The sequence below is a fragment of the Sinocyclocheilus rhinocerous genome, unplaced genomic scaffold (genome assembly GCF_001515625.1).
Source record: "Sinocyclocheilus rhinocerous isolate Xijiao unplaced genomic scaffold, SAMN03320098_v1.1 scaffold807, whole genome shotgun sequence".
Classification (NCBI taxonomy): Eukaryota; Metazoa; Chordata; class Actinopteri; order Cypriniformes; family Cyprinidae; genus Sinocyclocheilus; species Sinocyclocheilus rhinocerous.
Window position 1 is genome coordinate 397,516 of NW_015650326.1, and position 23,638 is coordinate 421,153.

A 23,638-nucleotide genomic window follows, 5' to 3' on the forward strand; every position below is an offset into this window, starting at 1 on the left:
TGCAGTTTTGTAAGAGATGGCCTAGAGACAGCAAACCATGGGATCTAAACCCTAGCCTGACTTTCAACCATATTTAAAATAAAAACATCATACAAAACAACAACTTGTATATGCAACACATACACAGGATTGTTCTACATGCCAAAAACAGCTGGTGTCCGGTCATTTATATTACATCTTTTTCACACTCAATGGACATACAGTACTTTGAAGGTTTGGGAGAAACAAATATAAACTTTTAAGAAGATGCCAAACTTGCTTCTGATGCACATAAGAGCCCATCTTAAAGCTAAAAACTATTGTTATACATTATACCAGGTGGACTAGAACCATATTTTAGCTCATAATTTGAAATTTTTGAGTATTTTATCATGTGAAATCACTTTTATACTCTGTATCAGTAGATCAAAATGACACAATTCATTGTTTTGATTTGTTACTTTTATTACGTTTCAATTGCTAATAAACATGATGGTGTAATGTAGTTCAAATCAGGTAAGAAGATAAAACGAATAGTGCCTGTAATCTATAGTTTAAGTTTAAAATTATGTATTATTTTGGTTTTCATATTATTTGATGGTCACATTTAATTTGAACAGGAATAGATCAGAATTGCTGGAACAATCTGAAAATCTACTAAAGATCAGCTGTAGAAGACTAAAAGCATCAATAATGTGTCCTAAAGCTACCTAAAGACTTGTGGCTGTGTTTATAAGCTGCCTTACACTAAAAACAGAGTCTGAAACAAAGCCGGTATTGGCTTTGAACTCTTTATAAAACTTTCAAAGCTGGTAAACTTATTAAAGTGAAATATTATCCTTATTTACAAAGCTTAATCGGAGCAATATGCATGTAATGTGTATGTGAAACATGATTACGCATTTCAAGACACCAGCAGATGAGACGCAACCATTTCCATCATTTAAGAATTAGTTAAGCAAATCTAGCGTAGCGTTAGTTCTGGCAGGTCACGTTAGTCAAGCTCGCATCAGCTGACTCTCAGCTGATCCCCATCTACGCTTTACTCGACTTGTACAGACGTTCAGATGCAATTATATGAATGAAAGCAGGTGTAGCACACTGCTCATATGTGCAGATAATAGCTCTGAACGCATAAACATTGCGAATGGAAAGCTGCATTGTTTACAACAGCAAAGAATGAGTTATTATAAAATATCAGCATAGAAAAAAACCCAATAAATTAGTGAACATGCTAGTTAGAAATAGAAAATCTACGATCTCTGTTGTCTCTTCCATTGTTATAAAAAATGTGAAAGAAAAAGAAATATCAAAACAGAAACAAGGACTTAAGGAGTGTTTCTTGGTTAAATCGACATGTTTCCGACCTGTAGCCCAGGAATTACGTAACGTACATGGTAACAAAATAAACCTGGAATATATAATATTAGCCTGCACCGGGTACTAATGAATATATATGACATTCAGCGGTGTTGGAGTATCGACTGAACCTCAGAAAGTCTTTCTCGGTGGAATGTTGAGGTCTGAAATCGTTCTGCTGAAGCTGGAGGTGAACAGAGAGGTCGCTGTGGTTAGCAGGTGTGCTCTCGTCTAGGATTTGTTGGCATCTCTGACCTTCTGGATTTCCTGTTTGAGGAAGAGAAACCACGGAGAGCTTACCGAGGGACATATTCTCACAGATAGCTGTTATACAGATGAAGGAAGACACTAGAGGGATTTTAACATGAATATGGATTAGTGGTCGACTGATATTGGTTTTTTGACAGCCGATGCCGATATCTTGGAAAGCAGAGTGGCCGATGGCCGATATAATTTTATTTATTTTAATTAATATTTAAGAAATTTGAAATAATTTGAAAATGGATTTAAAAATAAATGTGTAAAATAAACATACTTATACTTTAGATGACAATGTATTTTTCACAAATAAATAAATATTTAATAAAAAGTCAACATTGTAACCAACAGGGCACTAAGTAATCTGGGAAGTTTGTGTGCATTGGGAATCATATTTTTTCAAATAAAGCCAAGGTAACAGTCATTTTACACACAGCACACAGTGAAAATGACATTAATATGACAGTGGGCAAATGGATAAAGCGCAGCATAATTTGAAATCACGAGTTTAAATTTTGTCGATCACGCATCTCCAGTGAGGCTGAACTCTCCTCCTGTCCGCATTCAATTCACACAGACCGACCATCATGCAGAGAACACGCGATCATGCAGGATACACATGCACCCTTCACAAGATCTCAACTGGATTCGACTAAGTTTGCAAGGTTTGTGAAATTAAATGTTCATTAATAGACATTCAAATATTTGTTCAAATTATTTAAATGCGTATTTGCTGACGGCAAACGAGACAGTATTATAATGTTTGCTTTTCTATTACTAATAATATAAAAGCAATCGTTATAATACTTTTTTGTATACATTTTAATTCCTTTGTTTAACCGTTCTGATTATTAGACAGACTTCTAGACAGAACTGTTAACGACGACAGCAAACAAGAGGGAGAATGTGAGCACTGTGTGCTCAGACACTGCCGTTCTCAGCGCCGTCAAAATAAAAGTCCCGCCTCGAAAGCATCGTCCAAACAGGAAAAACTTATCGGCCGATGCCGATATGTGAAAAATACCAAATATCGGCCGATATATCGGCCTTGGCGATATATCGGCCGACCACTAATATGGATGTAACGGTATGATGGTTTTGTGGTACACTGTGGCTTTATCTCATACACTTTTTCCAATAAATTTAAAGTCGTTTTTTTCCCCCTAAAATTTAAGTAGAGGTATTAAATTACATCAGATACACTGAATTAGGAGAGAAAATTGTGTAAATGAAAATGTCTAAATTCAAACAGAGCGCTGCTGGCTGTATAATATTTTGGGTGTTTAAAAAAACCCACGAAGCACCATTAACATTAATGATTAGGCAGTTTGGGGAAAAAAGAGAGGTGAATTGTAGAGCTGCACAATTAATGGAATTTCTAATCGCGATTACGATTACGCCACAATTACGAAATCGTTCAAAGCGGCAATTAATCGTTCGAAGTCCACTTATGTTATTCTGCGTGCTTTAGATGTGTTTTTTTCTTTCTACAGATAATCTTAAGGGGTTTTCCATTGTTTTAATTTTAGTATAACGTAATACCATTCATATTTTCACTTTTTTTTTAATTTAAAGAAGAAACCAATACAACGTATAGTTGACATTGAGGCTTAATAGTATAGAAAAACAATAAACGTTTTCAGTTAGTGTTTTCAGCTCTAAAAATATGGCATGCGGTTGCTTCAAACAATGGTGTAAACATCATTCAATGTAAATAGTGATAATCGTAATTAATAATTGCAATTACAATTTCAAGGGAGTAATCGACAATTATGATTTTTGTCAATCGTGCACCCCTACCAGCTAATAAAGTATATACATAATTGTTTTAGTATATATAATATTCATACAATACAGAATTAGTTGAAATACATTATGGAAGCTTGTTTCCACCATGGAATAAAAAAAAAAGTGAAATATAATTGCAACTTATCTCACAATTCTGACTTTTTTCTTGCACTATTTTCTCACAATTCTGATTCTTTCTCGCAATTGCGAGGTTATATATCCCACAATCCTGACTTCTTTTCTCAGAATTGTGGGATATAAACTCGCAAATGTGAGTTATAAGTCCAAGTCAGCTCACAACTGTCATTTTCTTACAATTGCGAATTTATATCCCACAATTCTGACTTTACAAATCACAGTCGTGCATATAAAGTCAGAAATGCAAGATATAAACTCGCAATTGTGAGATAAAAAGTCGCAATTACATTTCTTATTTTTCTATCCCGTGGTGGAACGGCTTCTGTAATACACTTTATTTGTAAAGTAATAAAAAAAACAACAACAGAAAATAGAATGCACTATGGGAAAATAATAAATAAGCTATAAAATGCATAAGTGTTTAACAATAATATTTTTTTTCTAAATTAAATTTTTGCTCAACTGGATTTTGTTCATCTGTTCCAAAGAAATCCAAAATAAAGTAAATAACTGGTTGTAACTGAAATATGTCTCTGTGTGTTTATCAGAGGGATGTCTATTAAAAAAAATTGTTATTAGCAGTGCATCCTGATACTGTGATAGAGTGCTATTTTTGTGAACGTTTTTATATTATTCATCAAAATCTCATACCATTCCACAATCTAAATTTTTTGGGAGCAAGTATTTAATTTTACACTGGTGCTTTGGTCTGACTAATTTAGTAAATCTGGCCTCTAGTGATGAACATTTACACTGGAAAAAAATTACCTCAAGAACAGCATCTTTTAATTTCCCATACGCTACGTCAAGATCATCATTGATAATCACCACATCAAATAAACCTGGCTCTTTGCCTGAAATATGGATATATAAAAGTTAGCATGCTATTCCAGATGTGAAAAAAATACTGCAGTATTTCATTAAAAATAATTAGCAAAGGAAGGGACACTTACTTATTTCCATGTCCACTTTGGCTGCATGTAAACGCTTTTGTAAACTTTCCTCAGATTCAGTTTTTCTATCCCTTAATCGTTTTTCCTGAAGACATACAGTTTCAGATTAAAACGTGAAGACGACACATAAACAGAACATTTGGATTGAAATGATTTACAGTATTTCTCACCAGGATTTCCATTGACGGAGGCTGGATGGACACATAGATGGGGTTTAGATCGGTTCTCTTGATGTTCTTCACTCCCTGCATGTCAATGTCCAAAATGCAAATCATATTTTTGGCCTGAACAGCCTGTACAGCTGCTTTACTGTGAACGGGGCAAAAACGGTGTTAGTTACAATTACATACATATTCCTGCATACATGCAGTATTTCTCTAGTTTGAACATGATGACAAACATCAGTGATGGGTCATTCATGAATGATTTGTTCATTGCTTCTGTCACATGACAAATCAACTAAAGACTCGGGAGGTAAACTAATCATTTATGGTACTCATCTTTGGCTACATTATAATGATTTCCTAATTCAGAATATGATCGAGTTTGCATAGATGGACGTGTTTGAAGAATTTGGCTGTTGAAAATTTAATATTTAATGCCACTCAAATCAACAAAATTTTGATGAAATAAACATGGAGAGCTGCTGTCCTGCAGAGTTTAGCTCCAACCCTTATTAACGTTCTGGTACTGTTTGGTCATTTTTGACTGAAAATTTCAATTTTTAGATTTTTTTTTTACTTCATCGGAATGGAACGAAACTTGGTAAAGGTTTTGGCACTTGCTATGTGAACACACAAACATATACAAAATAACAAACAAAAAAAACCAACAAAGGTTAAATGGTCCTGAAAAAAATAGTCACACTTGCACTGTTCATGGTCAAAAATGACCTCATTGGAAATGAATGGGAAGTGAATTTCTTCTAGTGGAAACATTTGGTACTGAAAGTTCATTTTTTGAGATAATCAACCTCAAATTTAAAAAACACAACTTGTTTAGATATAGGGCTTTGATTTTCACACCGTTTGAGAGTAAAAAGAGTATTTTGTGCATTTTTCAGAATTTTTTTTAAAATTATTGTATGTATGCATATGAAGAGTTTATACTCCGTTTTTTTAAATGTTCAAAAATCATGTTTTTTATTATGTAATCATGTTTTTATTGTGTTTTATTGTGTCAGTTAGCTGTAATTTTTGGTTATTTTTTAACCTAATCAAAATAACCCAACTGCAGTTTGATTGAGATTAACTGGAATGCACAATGAAAAAACATGATTTCTGAGAATTGTTAAAAACGGAGTTATCCGTTTTTGCAAATGAACTCTTCATATATATATATATATATTTATCTATTTTCTTCAGTAATAATCTCCAAGTGTCTTTTTTAAAAAATTTTTTAAATGAGATGAAACTTAAGTTTGTGCTCCAAAGCATTCAAAATTTACGACAGTTTAAGTTGGAAATTTCATTTTCAGGTCAATGCTCAAAACATTGTTAACAGGCAATAAATGTATCAGAACTATTTCATACATATAATTTAGTACCATAAAATCCCATAAAAATACAAAATATGAAATAAAAAACATTATCAATTATTTCATTGAAATAAAAAAACTGCCACGCAGGATCAACTCCACCTGAATCAGCTAATCAAGGTCTCGAAACTTCCAGTAAAGTGTGTTGGAGTTAAACTCTGCAGGACACCCCTGTTACAAACCATTCAGTAATGGCAAAATCTTTTAAGAAATTCTTTCAGTATCAAAAGGAGGATGTCAGTGATGTACCTTCACATATAAACGCAAGACTCTTTATAAGGAGGACTGTACCTTGTTCCATACATGTTCCCTGAAAATTCAGCATTTTCGATAAATTCACCATTTGCTATGGCTGCCTTCATCACTTCCCTGGTAACGTAATGATAGTCTGAAAAAAAGATGATATGCCTGTCAGTATGTCAATCATTGACAAACTTGTAACTGATGAGCCAGAATACTAATAAAAACAACAAGCAACACAAATTCATAGCTGCTGCACCAATTTGAGCTCATCACTGTGTCAATGCATTGTTTCCAGCTCCATCATTACAACACTGAGGTTCATGAACCGATTCTCTCTTGATGATGATCTCATGTGTATGAGAAACTACAGCTAAAGGCCTGTTCTCACAAACACTAATGTTCAGCACAAAAACTCAGGTTGACGTACCCTATTTGTATTTTTTCTTTTTTATTAATAATTATATGTGTGTCTAAGTATTTGCTGCTATGACTGATATTTGTCATAAGTGCCTTCATGTTGCAATAAAAACACACATACCCACTTGTCACGGAGAAGAAACAAAGCCAAACATCCATTCCAATTTTTTTATTCGCTATTATGTTTCGTGTTTTTGAGCAACGGTTTATGTAATAGCAGCGGATCTGGGCATGCAACCAAAAGTGTGAATATTATTGTATAAAAAAAAGGATTGCACTGACGCCATGTGAATGTTTATGTTGGCCTGAACAGTCACATAAACTGCCGTTCACTCAAATTAACATGTTTAATCGCACCAAATTTTTCCACCAAACATTTGTCTTGTTTTTTTTTTTAACAGGCCTTAAGATTTGATTCTGTTGGATTAGTCATGTCAATTGTGATGTCATTGTGAAAACATTTTATGCTTGCTGGGTTTTGTTCAGTGAGGATAATGCAAAATAGGGCTGGGTAAAAAATATTGATATCTCGATATTAATCGATTCTCATTTTTACGGAACGATATAGATTCTTAAATCCCAAGAATCGATTAGTCTAGCCTGTTTTAGGGCTGGACTTACAGTTAATGGACAGAACGTTGAAGGGTACTTCCCATCCCATATATCGCAATAAGCATTGTGCGTTGGTACTTTTAATATGAAAAAGTCTCAGATTTCAAATTCTGTTCATTGTATTGCAGTATTCAAACAATAAATGCCATTTTGGCGCTGTTTAATGTGGAGTGACAGATCGCTGTAGCGCCTCAATCAACAGACGCGTGAACTGATCATCTCCTCCACATTAATATCAGCACAAAATAAACATGACTAAACATCCGAAGGTAAGTTAAAAGAAAGACTATAACTTTACAATCCGTATCCCGTCTCATGTAATCGCTCAATCAGTGTTTCAGCCGCGCAAAGACGTCAATATAACGGCTTGTAAACAATGTCTCTTAACGTCACATTTTGCTACCTCAGAAAAAAAAAAAACATATTCGGTGACCATAAACTCATTAGTCAGATAGAAAAATAAACTGTAGAGAGGGGCATTTTGCTAAATATATGCACCATATAACATTCATTATAAATTTTACTGTTCTTCAATGTTTAATTTGTTTGAATAAATCCATCAAGTTTTTATGACAGCCACCATTATGTTTATATTTTTAAAAAACTAATTGAAGTAGAAATATTATTATGTAATTGTAACTTTATTATTTAAAAAACTTAAGTGTAATTTTATCAAATCAGTCAACTTTAACCTTCAATATTATAGTAATGCAGTACTAACTCACTCTCATGTATATTTTACAGCATTAGTTGAGTATTTTTTTTTCCTTTGAGAAAATTTGGTATGTACTGTACCTGATATTTATCCAAAATAATCGATATTGAATCGAATCGAATCGAATCGTGAAATGTGTGTCAAAACCCAGCCCTAATGCAAAAGATATTTTCAGAAAAGCTGTGTTTTCTGTAGCACCCAAGATCAAAAGCCTAACCTTTGCCGTTCTCCTCTCCTGGACGGGGACTTCGCGTCGTATCTGGTAAAAGATAATTCTGGGTTATTTTTCATTTTTCTAGTTTCCACTAAAGAACAGCATTTGTGCTTCAGTATGTGACTCACGGGAAACGCTGAAGCCAAATACACCCTCAAACTCCTTGAGCAGCTTCTTCAGCAGAGTGCTTTTGCCAGCTCCAGACGGTCCGCTCATCACCACAGGCCTCGGTCCAGCCATCGCTAAACCACACCAGACACAGAGAGAAAGCAGCCTTCAGAAAACTCTTTCAGACTAAAGTCACTTACATTGCTTTACCAAACTAATGACTTAGAAGTCTCTTATGCTTAGCTAGGCTCCATTTATTTGATCAAAAATACATTAAAAAATATAATATTGTAAAATATATTGTTAAAAATTTAATTTCTATTTGAATATGTTTTAAAATGTGATCAAAGCTGAATTTTTAGCATCATTACTCTAGTCTTCAGTGTCACATGATCTTCAGAAATCATTCTAATATGCTGATATGCTGCTCAATTATTATTGTTACTCAATTATTATTAATGGTTCTTATTATTATCAAGGTTGAAAACCATTTTTGCTGCTAAATAGTAAAAAAAAACAAAAAACATGATACACTTTTTTTTTCAGGATTGTTTGATGAATAGAAAGTTCAAAAGAACAGCATTTATTTGAAACAGAAACATTATGAATGTCTTTACTGTCACTTTTGATCAATTTAATGTGCCTTTGCTGAATAACAGTATTAATTTCTTTTTTTAATCTTACTTGCCCTTAACCTTTGAATGTTGAATGTCATGGTTTACACAAAAATATAATAAAAACAGCACTTTTTTTACTGTATTTTTGATAAACTAAATGCAGCCTTAGTGTGCATAAGACACTTCTTTCAAAAAAATCATGTTATTTTAAACACATATAACTATATATAAGGGTGGACAGGGATGTTTTTTCCTCAACATTTATCTCAACATGTTCCAACAGGCCTGGACCAACAGTTCGTTAGCGCTGAATGGAGTTAATGAGATCAGATGAGGCATCCACTGAGGACACTTTAATGACTGTGATAGCGGAAAACTACAGATCCTGTATTGAGCCATTACATTCAGACACACACACACACACACACACACACACACACACAAACACACACACACACACAAACACACACACACACACACACACACACACACACACACACACACACACACACACACACACACACACACAAAAACACACACAAACACACACACAATTACAAAAACTTTAAAATGATGAGCAGTATCTCAATGATAATAAAATAACACTGCTGTGTAAAAATGTTAAACTTGCAACTTCTGGAAAAAAATTTATTGGTGTGTATTTCTGAGGTTGCGTGAGAGCGTGTGGGTTCGTGTGCATCAGGGAGGTTCGCTTCACAGCAGGTCACCCGCTGTCAGGTCTGACCTTTTGAGCGGCCAGCTATTATCTATCAGGATCTTAACTTTCACTGTGGACTCAAACACTCACAGGAGAGCAGTCACTACATTAAAACTCAACTAGGGTCCCACGCACTAAATAATGCAACAGGAAAGTGCATAACACAAAAACACACACACAAACACAAAAACACACACACACACAAAAACACACACACACACAAACACACACACACACACAAACACACACACACACACACACACACACACAAAAACACACACACACACACACACACAAACAAACACACACAAACAAACACACACACACAAAAACACACATAAAAACACACAAAAACACACACGCACAAAAACACAAACACACACACACAAACAGTTTATATTTAAGCATTCAAACAATATCTCAATACATTATTAATAACGATTAGTAAATTTACATCACAATCCAAGCTCTGTATTTGTATTGCTTACCTTGCTCAGGTGTTAACGTGTCACTTTGCTGTGTGTAAATGAAACTGAAAACACGCACAGTACTCCGTGTGATCTGAATGTTTGCGTGTGTGCCTGCAGATAATATCAGCTCAGTGGAAACCAAACCCATCAAACCCAACCCAGCCTTCTTTACACAAGTTACTGCCATGGCATCAAAACATTACAGCATACTGACTCAGCACTGAGAAACCAAAACACCAACACTTCTGAATTATGATATTTCCCATTGAGCCACTGAATTATTCAAATAATACATAAATAATTAATTAAAATAACTTTTAGCTACAAATAGGTGAGTCAATGTCACAAAATAGCTCACACTTTAGTCCAAAATCAAAAGAAAAGAACAATTACTTTGCATTAAGAAATGCTTATTTTTATTTATATTTCTCGTTGTAATATTATTTCTTGAGTCTTTTTTACTGCACCACTTTTCTACGAATCTACACTGTCAAATCTACACCATGCAAGGCCAGTTTTTATATTTTATGTTTACACTATTCTGTCACCACACATTTACACATACTTTGTTTTTCCTCCTTTTTAAAATCCTGTATGGTATATTTTGTTCACGATTCACCATTCATAATTATGTCAGACTGAACTCTATTTCAGCTCTATCCGTATCTGTGTGACTGAGACACTAGACTACTCTCTCCCTAAAGAGGTATTTTGAGATGTAGACACATGTTTACAGTTTGCATCAGTATTTTTGAATTATAACAACTTCTAATGAAAAGTCTGTCATCATTTACTCAACCCTCATGTTGTTCCAAACCTGTCTTGAGTTTCTTTCTTCTGTTGAACACAAGAGAAGATATTTTGAAGAATGTTGGTAACCAAACACTTGATGGTCCCCATTGACTTCCATAGTATTTTCCCCCATACTATCGAAGTTAATGGGTGCCAGCGACTGACTGGTTGCCAACATTCTTCAAAATATCTTCTCTTGTGTTCAACAGCAGAATTTTTGGGTGAACTATCCCTTTAAATACTAATAGGACCTTTTCTTTACTAAAACAAAAACAGCAATTCTAAAACATTTTAAACATTAAATCTCCTAATCAAGTCATATGCAAAGCATGCTGGGAACTAGAAATCCACTGCTTAATTTTTGAAGTTACTACAACAGAAATGTCAGTTTAAATTACACCCAGTATTAAGATAATATAGTAATCAATTATTCAGTAATTATAATTATGTTAACAGAACCTATCAAAATAAGTACTTCTATTCTATTTCTATTTAGTTCAAAGTTCTATTTACTTTGTGATTATGATAAATTATTACTTTGACTGGAGTAATATTTCATTACAGGGATTTAATCTTAAATGAATGATTTGTTGTGTACTTTTGTTGACATCCAACGTGACCATGCCAAATCCTAAAATGGCATCTTTGATTTAAAATAGCCTTGCGTCTTATTCCAGCGAGCGCTGAAGTGACGTCTCCGAGCAAACACAGCTGTGAGTGACATGAGGCACTTGAAAGTAATGGGTTTGGAAGTCCAAACGGCTCCTTTTCAGTGTCAAAATCAGAGCCACGGGTCACAAGATTTCCATAGTGTTTCCATACACACTGAATTCAAGCGAGTTGCATAATTCACTACAGCTGGACGTCAGACTACATTAAACTGCAAAACAGCTGTAATCACACGCAAGCGATAATATCATTTGATTCAACAAAACTGTGTCAGCCCCTCCATTACAAACGGTCATGAGATGTCTAATTAAACACATACTCATAATAAATGAGCTCCACGTGTGACTTAATGTAAGTCATACGGTGCGACCTCTTGACATGTGACCAGTTTTGGCTGCCGCTCTAATCTAGTAGCTTAAAGAATCTGTGTTGTGTGCCGTGTATCGTCTGCACTCGTCAGTCAGAGATAAGAGATGCTCTACATTTCAAAGTCTTCAAGGTCACAAGATGATTTCTTCCTCGTTTCCTCGCTCCTCTGTCCTTCAGTCCGTGACGAATAAACTGATCTTAAAGGTCCCATATTTTACACCTTTCTGGAGTTTTATTTTAGGTTTTGATGTCCTTAAGAATATATATTTGCGGTATAAGTACCAAAAACCATCTCAATATATTTTTACAGCTCCTTTCTCAGGAGCTCTGCTGAGAACAGGTCGATTTTGGCCTGTCTAATTAATATTCATGAGCCTCTCTTCTGATTGGCCTGTTGTGTTCTACGTGATGCACGGCCAGGCCAACCACAGGTAACTAGGGTCAGACAACGTCACAGCGCTAGCAAATCACAGCTACTTTATGCAGGCTGTGTGCATTTTACTGTGGACTGACTGTTTTGAAACTTATATGGTAGTTACATAGCACCTAGACCTCAGTTATCGTGAAAAAAAACAGGAAATTTCAGTTTTGACAATATGGGACCTTTAAAGGACGCTCTCCCTTCTCTTACTGCACTGAGAGGAAGCTTCCTGAGGCGCTGTAGGAGCATTTGTTGTAGAAAAACTAACCCCGTTCATCTGTCACAATCATTTTAATGCATGTTTTACCTTTGCAGTTCAAATAAACCTTACATTTTACATATACTTCAACAGGGCATCTTGCTTTTTTAACCCTCATGTTGTGCCATTTTGACCCAGAGAGGATTTTTCTTTTTTCCTGAAAATGCTAGTTAATGTTATTGCATTGGACTAAAGCTTGCTGACTTTGATTACACGGGGTATAACAACTTCCCAAAAAAATGGCTTTTTTTTTTTTTTATCAATTAGCACAGTTTTTTTTAAAATTATTTTTGGAACTGACTGTTCATAGGCCTCATTGATCTGAGCTTGCACACCAGTTATTGAGCAAAAAATAAAAATAAATAAAAAATAGCCTAATTTGTGGATAATTCTGGCAATATTCACTCACAAACGGAGGTGCCTAAGCTCAGATCACTACATTTTCAGGACTTTCAGCACAGCACAAGGGTTAATTTTTCTTACGAATTTCCTAAAAAACCAAACCAAGTGATCAAAAGTAGTCCAAAATACGAAGAAATAGTCCTGCAATTCCTCTGTGCTCAGTTTCATTCCTTGTGTACTTTCATCATCTTACTTGGAGACGAGTGTGAAAAGTAAACAAGGATGCACAATTTAAGAAATTAGAGGCAAAAAGCTAAATGTTTCATTCGCCTTTGCTTGTTATAAACGTTTAATTACTGAATGTTTTTCTGCTCAGACAAATTCAATTATGCAACTAAGATTACTCAAATACTTCTGTCATTGTTTCCCTGCTTAGTTAGAAGCAAATCTCAAATGTGACCCTGGAGCACAAAAGCAGTGTTAAGTCGCTGGGGTATATTTGTAGCTATAGCCAACAATACATTGTATGGTTCAAAATTATAGATTTTTCTTTTATGCCAAAAATCATTAGGATATTAAGTAAAGATCATGTTCCATGAAGATATTTTGTAAATTTCCTACCGTAAATATATCAAAACTTAATTTTTGATTAGTAATATGCATTGCTAAGAACTTCATTTGGACAACTTTAAAGATGATTTTCTCAATATTTAGATTTTTTTGCACCCTCAGATTCCAGATTTTCAAATAGTTGTATCTCAGCCAAATATTGTCTGATCCTAACAAACCATACATCAATGGAAAGCTTATTTATTCAGCTTTCAGATGATGTATACATCTCAATTTCGGAAAATTTACCCTTATGCCTGGTTTTGTGCTCCAGGGTCACATGTGTCATATTTCCTCATTTAGAGATCTAACTTTTTCTTCTTTTCTGAAGCACACAAGATGCTCTTTGGAACATTCTCCAATCATGCTGGATCACATTAACATTCTTAAATCCATGTTCATTTTTCAATTAACCTTTTTCTCAAATGTTAGGCTGACGATATGCGTTGTTCTTAAATTTCTGTTATATTAAATAAATGTATAAAAAACATTTTCACGAGTAGTTTCAAGTAGTTTGGACATCCACATGCAGCTTCCATATTTTCACAAAGCCACAGATACAATCACAAACCCGACTATAAATACATCTATCCATGCACAACTTTGTATTTACACTCTGTACACTAAATATTAGCGTGCACAATGCATTACACATGTATTACATGCATATGATTCAATCATAAAGCAGCAGGTTCACTTTGAAACATACCGAACGTGATGAATTAAAATCAGCTAAGAGAGTAAAAAAGCATCAAATTAAGCCTTATGAAGAATCAACATTATAATAGCACTTCACAACTTCTTTACTGTATCATCAACACAAAAAGATGATGCAACTGGCGACCATCACATATAATTTAAAGCTACAGCTCGTTTAAACTCACCTGAAAAAAACCTGGAGATAAACCTCACATACATTGGGGAAAATGAGCTCAAACACGGGGAGAATGTCTTTCTCCCTATAATCTTCCTCTCTCGCTCAGGGGACTGATTTTCGCATGAGAGCCATTACTGGTGCCTCGATGGCGTCATCAGAAGGCGACACGCTTCTCACAGATCTTTAGAACATCCGCGTTCTGAATCTGAACCCGCGCCAAACGGCGCATGATGTTGACATCGCATATACTTACACGCACCATAATAATAATAAAATAATCGTTTTTGTCATGTCGTACTGAATAGAGCTTGGTCGACAAGATAATATTTGCGGTGATTAAAAAAAAAAGAGCTTCACGCTGAATTTATAAAATAAAAGGCAGGCGGTTTCCCGGATGTTGTGGAAAACTAAGGCCTGATTCTTCTACTACACACGTGTAAAACATCTCTGCGCTTTTAGGAGGCTGAAAGTGTGTCTGGATGAACAGAAGTCATGTTTGGCTCATCGAGATCTGGAGGGGTGAGAGGGGGTCAGGACCAGTTCAACTGGGACGATGTGAAAGTGGATAAACACAGAGAGAACTATTTGGGTGAGTATCGAGCTAGCAGCGCTAGCCTCGGCTAGCAACTCTTGTGTGATCCATATGTGAAGCAACCCCCAAATATGCGATTATGTTCATATAAGCACGACTTATTTTGCACTTTACACACTTGAATTAATTAATAACTGCTCACTAGAGCTGAAGTAACTGGTTGTTTGTGCTAATATTTTGTAGTTCACAGGCTGGTAAATCTATTCAGAACGCTTAAGGGAATAGTAATAGTGAGTACTTGTGTAGCTTGATTGCCTATTGCTAATCTATAATGCCAGCATGGCAGTTTGTCCTCTAGGTTGACGTTGTATTAAAGTCTCTTTGTTGAATAAAGTTTTCCTCATCTGTAGTGTAAACGCAGACAATTCTACCTTTTTCCTCGGCGTGGTCTCTCATCACATCGTCTGCTTATTTAATGTGTTGGACGTAGCTGTGTCTTTTGTAGGTGTAGACGTGTTGAACTTTGTAGTTTAGGTACCAGAGGGGCATGAGACGCATACTTTACAAATCCTGCTATGGCGAAGGCTGAGCTTATGAATATTAATGAGGTCTTGCGGGCGTTGCGTGGTAACCGCCTCCAGCGTCCTTCAGGATTCACCCTAGAGCGCGTGCGTAGCTTAATATTGCTGGAGCGCGAGCCAGGTCTATGAATATTTAATGTACCGTGCTGACGTCAGTGAGGCCTACTGGGCAAACGTGACTCAACCTGTTTAATATTTATAAGAAATATCTTTTTTTTTTTTTTTGCCAAGACATTCAACTGAACTTTAATTTTATTTACATAGTTGCTTGCTTATGTTGTCTCTCAGTCAGAAGGTCAGTGGTATATTGATTCTGCACTTCCATGCAGAGTTATTATAGTAAACTAAAACTGAACTAAAGTTAAAACCATTAAAATATATATATTTTTTTACTTTAAATAAAATAATCGTTAACTGAAATAAAATATAAAACGCTTTTCATTTCAAAATGACAAAACACAACAACTAATAGTTTTATAAAACTAATAGATTTTATAAAATAAATCAATTAGGTTTTATAAATTACATATTTTTTATATTAAGCTCTTTATTAAACACTTAAATATAATTTTTTGGAATAATATGTCAATATATGTTTGTAGGACTGTATTATGATATTATTTTCATGACAGTTAAGCAAATTTTCCCCTAAATTCTTATTACCATAATGCAAATAAATATAATTCTCATTACAGGAATGCACATAAATTAAATGCAGTACAACCACTGATCTATAATAGAGAACATAAAATATAAAAAGCTTTTTATTTCAGCTAGTTGCCAAGGCAACATTCCTCATTTTCACACACATCACACACACACACAGTCTGGTCAGCTATCCTTGTGGGGACTCTCCATAGGCGTAATGGTTTTTATACTGTACAGACCGTATATTCTATTGTCCTACACCAACCCTACCCCTAAACCTACCCCTCACAGTAAACTTTCTGCATTTTTAGATTTTCAAAAAACTTCATTCTTCAGACCACAATTTAGGTCCCCACCGAGTCCCCATTTCCTTAAGCTACATATAAATACGATGAAATATGATTTAAACATGTTTATAGCAGGTTGTGTTAGATCTACCCAAGGTTCTGTGTTGATTTTTTCAGGGAATTCCGTCATGGCACCGGTTGGCCGGTGGCAGAAAGGGAAGGATTTGTCATGGTACGCCAAAGATAAGAAGGGCGGCGCATCTCTGTCTAAAGAGCAGGAGATGGCAGCGGTACGGGAGGCAGAGCACGAGGCCATGTTAGCAGCACTGTAAGTGTGATTGATTCATCAGTGAAGTGCAGAAGAATATGAGTAAACCTCTCAATTGTCCCATTTTTTTGTCTATTTTAGGGGTCATAAAACAATCAAGAGACAACCAACTGGTCTTACCAAAGAGGTTTGCATTTGTAAACACTCAAACAAGGACATTTCAATGATTTGTAGCACTTCTCATTGCCGTTTCTGATGCATATGTGTCCTGCTGGCAGGATCTTGCAGATGTGTGCCGGAGGGAAGGGGAGGCGGATGAACGGGACGTGGACAGGGTCTCTGGGCTCGGAAGCTCTAGGTAAAGCTTTCATGACTAGATTACTTGATCTAGACCTCTCTTTACCTGTTCAAGATACAGGAGAGGTGTTCCAAGTATCTTATGTATTAGGCTAATTCATGGTGGAATGTTTAATACTTTAGAAGTTAAACTGTTGAAGATTTTTTTTATCACAATGACAAACATTGCTATTTCAGATTCGGTCCCGCATTTTAATATGGGGTTTCTCTTCCGAAACTTGCATGGTGTACTTCGTAGCATGAATGATGATTATGAATGGGTTATGTACAGAAGGCACAGTTTAAGTGGCATTTGCAACAGAATGACAGGATTTACTGAATTTCAAGTCAAAGAAATTCAACACGGGTAATGCATTCTGGGAAATGTTCTTCCACCCTGATTCACAAATGAAGGTTTTTTAAACCTTTTTTTTTTTTTTTACTTTCAAACAGTGCACTGACAAGCCAACATTCAAAGTTTGTCTTGAGAAAACATAACTTTTCTAGATTCTCAGGCTATGTTTACACGACAACGGTGTAGTCAAAAACTGAAACGTTTTTCCCTTGCATTTTTAAAAAGTTTCACATATACACGACAACGTTTTCAAAACGATTCATGACGTCACTGTTTTCAAAGATTCCCGTATTGTGTGTTTACCAGTGGTGGACAGTAACGGAGTAGTTTTACTTCGTTACTGTATGCGTTTTCAGTCTCCAAAACGCCATTGTCGTGTAAATGCACAGTCAAAATGCATTAAAAGTTTCCCGTTTTTGACTGAAAACGTCGTGTAAACGGCCCCTCAGTTGCACTCAGAACAATAGAAAAACAGATCACATTGGCTTGTGAATGAAAAGCGGAAAATGACTTGGAACATAAAACAGTGCCGCTTACCAAGATTTAACAATATACCAGGAGTACACAAGGTCTTACAATATTGTTAATAAATATTTGAATGAGCAAGTCTATTATTTGTGACTGTATTGTATGTATAAATGCAAAAACTTTTGAAGTGCATATTGAAGTTAGATAAAATAAAATCACTATAGACTGAGAAACAGCACTAGTCTGTACCTAGCTCCTCTAGTATTACATGTTACTGTAGTTTATAAATAGAATATAATAGACATACCACAGATACATTATGAGCTGTTTTTCATGATCAGGGCTGGACCGAGAGGAATGGTGCTTTCCAAGCAAGAAAAAGAAGCAGTAAAAATGGGGTTGCCAGTTTTCACGGTACGTAGACATAAATAATTAGTGTTGATGCTGATTTGATTCTGAGAATGTGTCGTGGTTTGAATATTACAAGCACCGTTAATCACTGATCTTGATTTATTGTCAGCATCACAAAGCTGATAGACCACAAGAAGCCAGTAAGAATCCTGAGGAGGCCAACAAACCTGATAAAGAGGATAAAAGGTACAATATACTGTATATGTGTTTGTGTGGTATAAAAGAATAGATTTAATATCTTTTATGGCCAAACATTACATGTGAAAGATTTTTAAACATGGAATAGAATAAATATGAGAATTCTCGAGTACAAAAACAGATACTGCTTTAAAACAAACAAACACGATATCTAAGTTGAGTGCTGATGTGAATTACAGATCTGACAGAAAAAAGAAGAGTAAAAAGGAGAAGAAAAGTAAGAAGGAGAAAAAGAAGAAGAAAGAGAAAACGAAACACAGAAGCAGAAGTGACTCTTCAGATTCAGACTCCGAAAGCTACAGTAAAAGGTAAACTGTCTATAGTTTTTCCATCCTGTCAACAGACTAAATTAAATACCATTATTATTGTTGTAAGTGATTTATAGAGACTTTGCTTTCCTTCTCTGAGGTATAACACAATTTGTTCACAAGAGGGCATTGTAACACAATTGTATTAGTTTTAGTTCACATCTTTTAGTTAGTTTCCTTTTTCTTATTAGATACTCTTTTTGAAGATAGTGGTTTGGTTTGAAGAAAATGGTTACACTGTGGCTCTATTCAAAAACTTCTAAAGTATTATATTATATTATATTTACCTTAACATTTGCACTCCAAAGCAATTAGCAAAAAAATAGCACACACAAATAATGGGCAAAATAGTCCAGTTTAATTGCTTTTATAATATCAAATAGCTATTCAATTAATTTTCATAAACGATATAACATTTGAAAGATGAAAACCTAAGATTTGATCCGCCTGCCGCTACCAAAACTTCTTCTGGCGCCACCATCTGTAGAATATTTTTGTCTCCAACTAGTGGCTGGTGTGTGCAATTCCACTGAGACTGTCTGAGTGTATATAAGCCTCAGGGATTTTTTTAGAATGGTAAATTGAAATCAATAAACTATGAATAATTTACTGCCTTTGTGTGAATAGTATGTAATCTGTAATCTGATTATGCACATTTTAAAACATATTTTAAAATCTAATTACCGTATTGGCCCGAATATAAGACGACCCTGATTATAAGACGACCCCCCCTTTTTCCAGATGTACCTTTTGGAAAAAGGCTTTATAAAAACCAAATCTTGTTTTTTCTCAGTAAAACACATTTTGTCTTCAATTATTTTCATATTGCATATTTTTCCTATTTTAATTTTTGTTTTGAAAGTATGGTAAAAACTGGTAAAATGTACCAACAATCACATTAAAAAAAATATACACTTTTTGATATACCAAATTTGTGCGCTATTTAAACCCGGTCCAAGAAAAAAATATCGTCTTATATTCGGGACAATACGGTACAAGCACTTAATTTCTAGAATCTGATAACATGAGTTACTATCCAGGACCGGTTAAAGAGCCCTGGTGGATTTGATATGCGCAGTGATTTAATTACATAGCTATATAATTGCATTAAAAGACGAGATTAAGGTTTTAAATATAAAACTTGATTTAACATGTTTAAAAATATGAAAGTAAAATATTTTAAAATATATGAAAATATTTTGTACATTTCCTACTGTAAATACATTAAAACGTAATTTTTATTTAGTAATATGCATTGCTAAGAACTTCACTTGGACAACTTTAAAGATGATTTTCTCAATATTTAGATTTTTTTGCACCCTCAGATTCCAGATTTTCATACAATACAATAGTTGTATCTCGTCCAAATATTGTCCTATCCTGATTTAATCAGCGTTCAGATGATGTAGAAATCTCAATTTAAAAAAATTGACCCTTATGACTGGTTTTGTGGTCCAGGGTCACATATTAACCAACAAGAGAACACATACTATGATCCCATATGTATATTTTGTGTTGTTTTTCAGTTTGCTTGAAATTGTCTTCACGTCACTTAAATTACAGTGACAAACTCACCCCCAGGGAAAAACATCTTTTTCTTTGTAATATAACCATTATGTTTAATGATTAAGCTTGGCAGCTAGCAGATAAAATATATGAACTGAAAACAATAGTTGTTTTGTTCAGAAAACATTTTTTCTTAGCACTTTTCCTGATGTGAAATGTACCCTAAATTAAAGAATGACTTGTATGTTCAGATTATACCTCTGTGACAGTAGATGAGGACAGTGCGTTCCTCATAGTCCATGTCTGACTTATGGTTTGCCCTCAAACGGGACTAAACTTCCCATGCTCGCCAGGAATAAATGATTGTCTAGGTGTGTTTTGTGCTCCCCAGGCGTAGAAAAGATCCCCGGGACCACCATGATCCTAATCCATCAAGGAGCAGTCAGAGTGGAGCCGGAGCCCGTGACAGCCATTCAGGAGGGGGGCCAAGGGCCGAGCACAGGACCCTGACCCCCCCTCACCAGCACCGCCGCCGCCGGCACGACACGGACTCGTCCTCTGACGGACACCGCGCTGGTCGAGGCTCCCCGGCACAAAGCTACCGGCGGCGCCATGATAGCAGTTCAGACGACTGATGCCCCGCTATTGCCCCTTTATCCACACCTTCTCACCCTGAGAATGAATCCGATTGGCCCCTTTGTCAAACTCTGGACAACTTAGGCCACAAGACAGCATATCCAATCTCAGGAAATCTGTCCAAAACATGTCTTGGGTCACATTTCATCAAATTTTGGTTCAAGAAAATGCAGCTTGTTTTAGGCTATTAAAATTGACCATTAAAATTTTTGACATTTTCCCCCAAAATATTAAAGTAAAAATGATTAATACACTATTTGTTGTACTGAATTAGATTTCAATTCTGATTGAAAAAAATTTGGAATGACAAAAACTCAAAGTAATGTATTACAATTAAAATTGTGGGGTAAAATTACAATTAAAATCATGAAAATAAAATCAATGCAAAAAATGTTAATAGTCCTAAATATAGGCTTTGAAATCTTTTTTTTAAATTTTTTTTATTTTGAGGTGAAATGTAACCTGGACGTGTTTTGATCTTTAATGCATAAAGAGAGAACACCGCAGACATGATCATTTTTTATTCTTGTATGTGCTTAATGAAATAAACCATGTTTTTATGACAAGTCGTCGTCGAATTATCAATGCACCTCAAACTTTTTTGAAAAAAAGTTTTTGAAAACGATACCATTATCATCGGTGTAAAGTAAACTATAAAAACGTGAATTTGTGAAAGCGGTGATGTCATGTGCATATTACATGTTTGTGTAGTTTCTTTACAGAGTGACATCGCCACCTACTGGCTCGGCATGCATAATACTGCGTTTTTAGTCGTTTTCGCAGATCTGTGTAAACGGGGATCATTTTGATGAAGTTGTCGTCTGTATGCAAAAAACACAAAGGAACAACCTTTCTAGCACATTGTCATTGCAGCAGACTAATAAGGATTTCTGAGTACATTACATTTATCCTGTAAATGTAGAGTTAAACTTTACCGTCAGACTAATTAGCTTGGTGCGTCCAGCACTCTCATTCTGGACACAAAGTGTGACTGCATTTCCTTTAGTAACTGTACTTTTTAAGGATAAATATTAGTAAATCTGTCCAAAACATGTCTTGAGTGACTTCAAATTTTGGTTAAAGAAAATGAAGCTTGTATTAAAATTAACCATCAAAATTTGTGACATTATTCCCCTCCAAAATACTCAAATAAAATGATTAATAAGTCATTTGTTGTACGACTGTGTTTTAATTTGTGCTAAATCTGATTTAAAAAATCAATCTTTTATTACAGCAATCAAAAAATTTGGAATTACAAAAAAAAAAAACGTATGTATTACGTAGTGGTATGTATTATGTAGTTTTGTAGTAAAATTTGTCATGAAAATATCACAATGCAAAAACTGATAAAAGTCCTAAATATAGGCTTTAAAATCAAATGTCTTTTTTCCTTTTGATTTTAAGGTGAAATGTAACCGAGACATGTCTTGGTCTTCGATGCATGGAGAGAAAACAGTGTAAATATGACCTGATTATAGCAGACGTGATCACTTTTTATTCTTGTGTGTTTAGTGAAATAAACCGTGATTTTACAACGTGGTGTTGTCGAATCACCAATCCACCTCAACACCTCAATCTTTCAAATATTGTTTCCTCAATCGGTTTTGTTCTTATTTTGAGTGCTGTATCCTGACTGTTGGAATGTACTCCTGTCGCTATAATAGAGCGGATTGTTTGCATTTGCATTGAGTTTGCTGTGAAAAGCGACATTCTGTTGGCTGGCACCTGGGGCCGTGTGAGAAAAGAGCAAAGCGCAGACAAAAGACAAGTGCAAAAATCCAGGCCCAGGGATGGCCCGAGCGCCACACACAAACCCCAAGCCACTGGAGCAGCAGGAGTGTGCTGAACAAAAGCCACCCTGTAAGAGAGCCAAGCGAAAGGGAGTGGAGGAGAGCAGCACCCCTCCTTTTCCCACCATCATGCCTTCCCTGCCATGTATTACTGGCTTGGCTGCATTATCCATGGCAGCCTAATCGGACCAAAGGAACGTTGTCCTAGATTGCTTTCCCTCCCCCTCGTTGGGCCGAGCTCCCCGGCGCCTGATTCCAGGCCGATCCTATTTGTCACTTATTAAAGTGTTTCTGCTGAGAAGGCGAGGGAGGTGTTTGGAGAACTGGAGGCCGCTTCAGTGGAGAATTAATGACAGCGGTACACAAGAGAACACCCTCACACCAGGCACACTTACCGCAGATCTCTACCCTCCCATCAACTAAACGCCCAGTCGCTCACCAGAGATACTTCACTTCCATGTTCGACGCGGAAGCAACCAAATACAGGCCCGGTTCAAGAATCAAGCTTCTGAAATGAGTGAGAGTGCTCTAGCCTTAGAGGGTGTTTACATGACACTAGGCGCGTTTCCATTACAGATTTGCGCAAAACTTTGGCGATATTTTATAAATGTCGTTAAAAAGGTATTGCGAAATTATGGCGTTTCCATTAACCAATGTTATGCGACTAAAACAAACTTTTGCCCCTCGCGATAAGTCATGGCAATGGATTTTGGCTATATTTATTCAAAGGAGGCGTATGCGTGTATCTAGGGCTAGACAATAATTCAATATCAATATGTATCGCGATACAATTTTTTTCAAAACACAAGCATTGACTAGAGTTCAGCTTCAGCGGTCGTATCAGAGCCAC

The 23,638-nt window shown here is 35.5% G+C and overlaps 2 protein-coding genes across 5 annotated transcripts; one reads left to right on the plus strand and one right to left on the minus strand.

Annotated features, from left to right (window-relative positions):
* Positions 1-1,024: 1,024 nt before the first annotated feature.
* guk1a (guanylate kinase 1a) lies at positions 1,025-15,627 on the minus strand. Of its 3 annotated transcripts, none has more exons than XM_016516727.1 (8): positions 15,428-15,627; positions 8,342-8,455; positions 8,217-8,258; positions 6,304-6,400; positions 4,646-4,784; positions 4,476-4,560; positions 4,291-4,376; positions 1,025-1,605 (listed from the first exon to the last, which is right to left on the minus strand). In XM_016516727.1, the coding sequence occupies exons 1-8, from the start codon at positions 15,450-15,452 to the stop codon at positions 1,570-1,572; spliced, it is 624 nt and encodes a 207-aa protein (XP_016372213.1). In that variant the 5' UTR covers positions 15,453-15,627; the 3' UTR covers positions 1,025-1,569. The 3 variants fall into 3 exon arrangements, with proteins under 3 accessions (XP_016372213.1, XP_016372211.1, XP_016372210.1); XM_016516725.1 differs by lacking the exon at positions 15,428-15,627 and adding an exon at positions 14,472-14,581; XM_016516724.1 differs by lacking the exon at positions 15,428-15,627 and adding an exon at positions 10,145-10,322.
* On the plus strand, positions 14,846-21,833 carry cunh1orf35 (chromosome unknown C1orf35 homolog). Of its 2 annotated transcripts, none has more exons than XM_016516722.1 (8): positions 14,846-15,053; positions 16,690-16,840; positions 16,922-16,967; positions 17,059-17,138; positions 18,281-18,353; positions 18,460-18,536; positions 18,728-18,856; positions 20,754-21,833. In XM_016516722.1, the coding sequence occupies exons 1-8, from the start codon at positions 14,957-14,959 to the stop codon at positions 20,995-20,997; spliced, it is 897 nt and encodes a 298-aa protein (XP_016372208.1). In that variant the 5' UTR covers positions 14,846-14,956; the 3' UTR covers positions 20,998-21,833. The 2 variants fall into 2 exon arrangements, with proteins under 2 accessions (XP_016372208.1, XP_016372209.1); XM_016516723.1 differs by having other exon boundaries at positions 18,737-18,856.
* Positions 21,834-23,638: the final 1,805 nt, after the last annotated feature.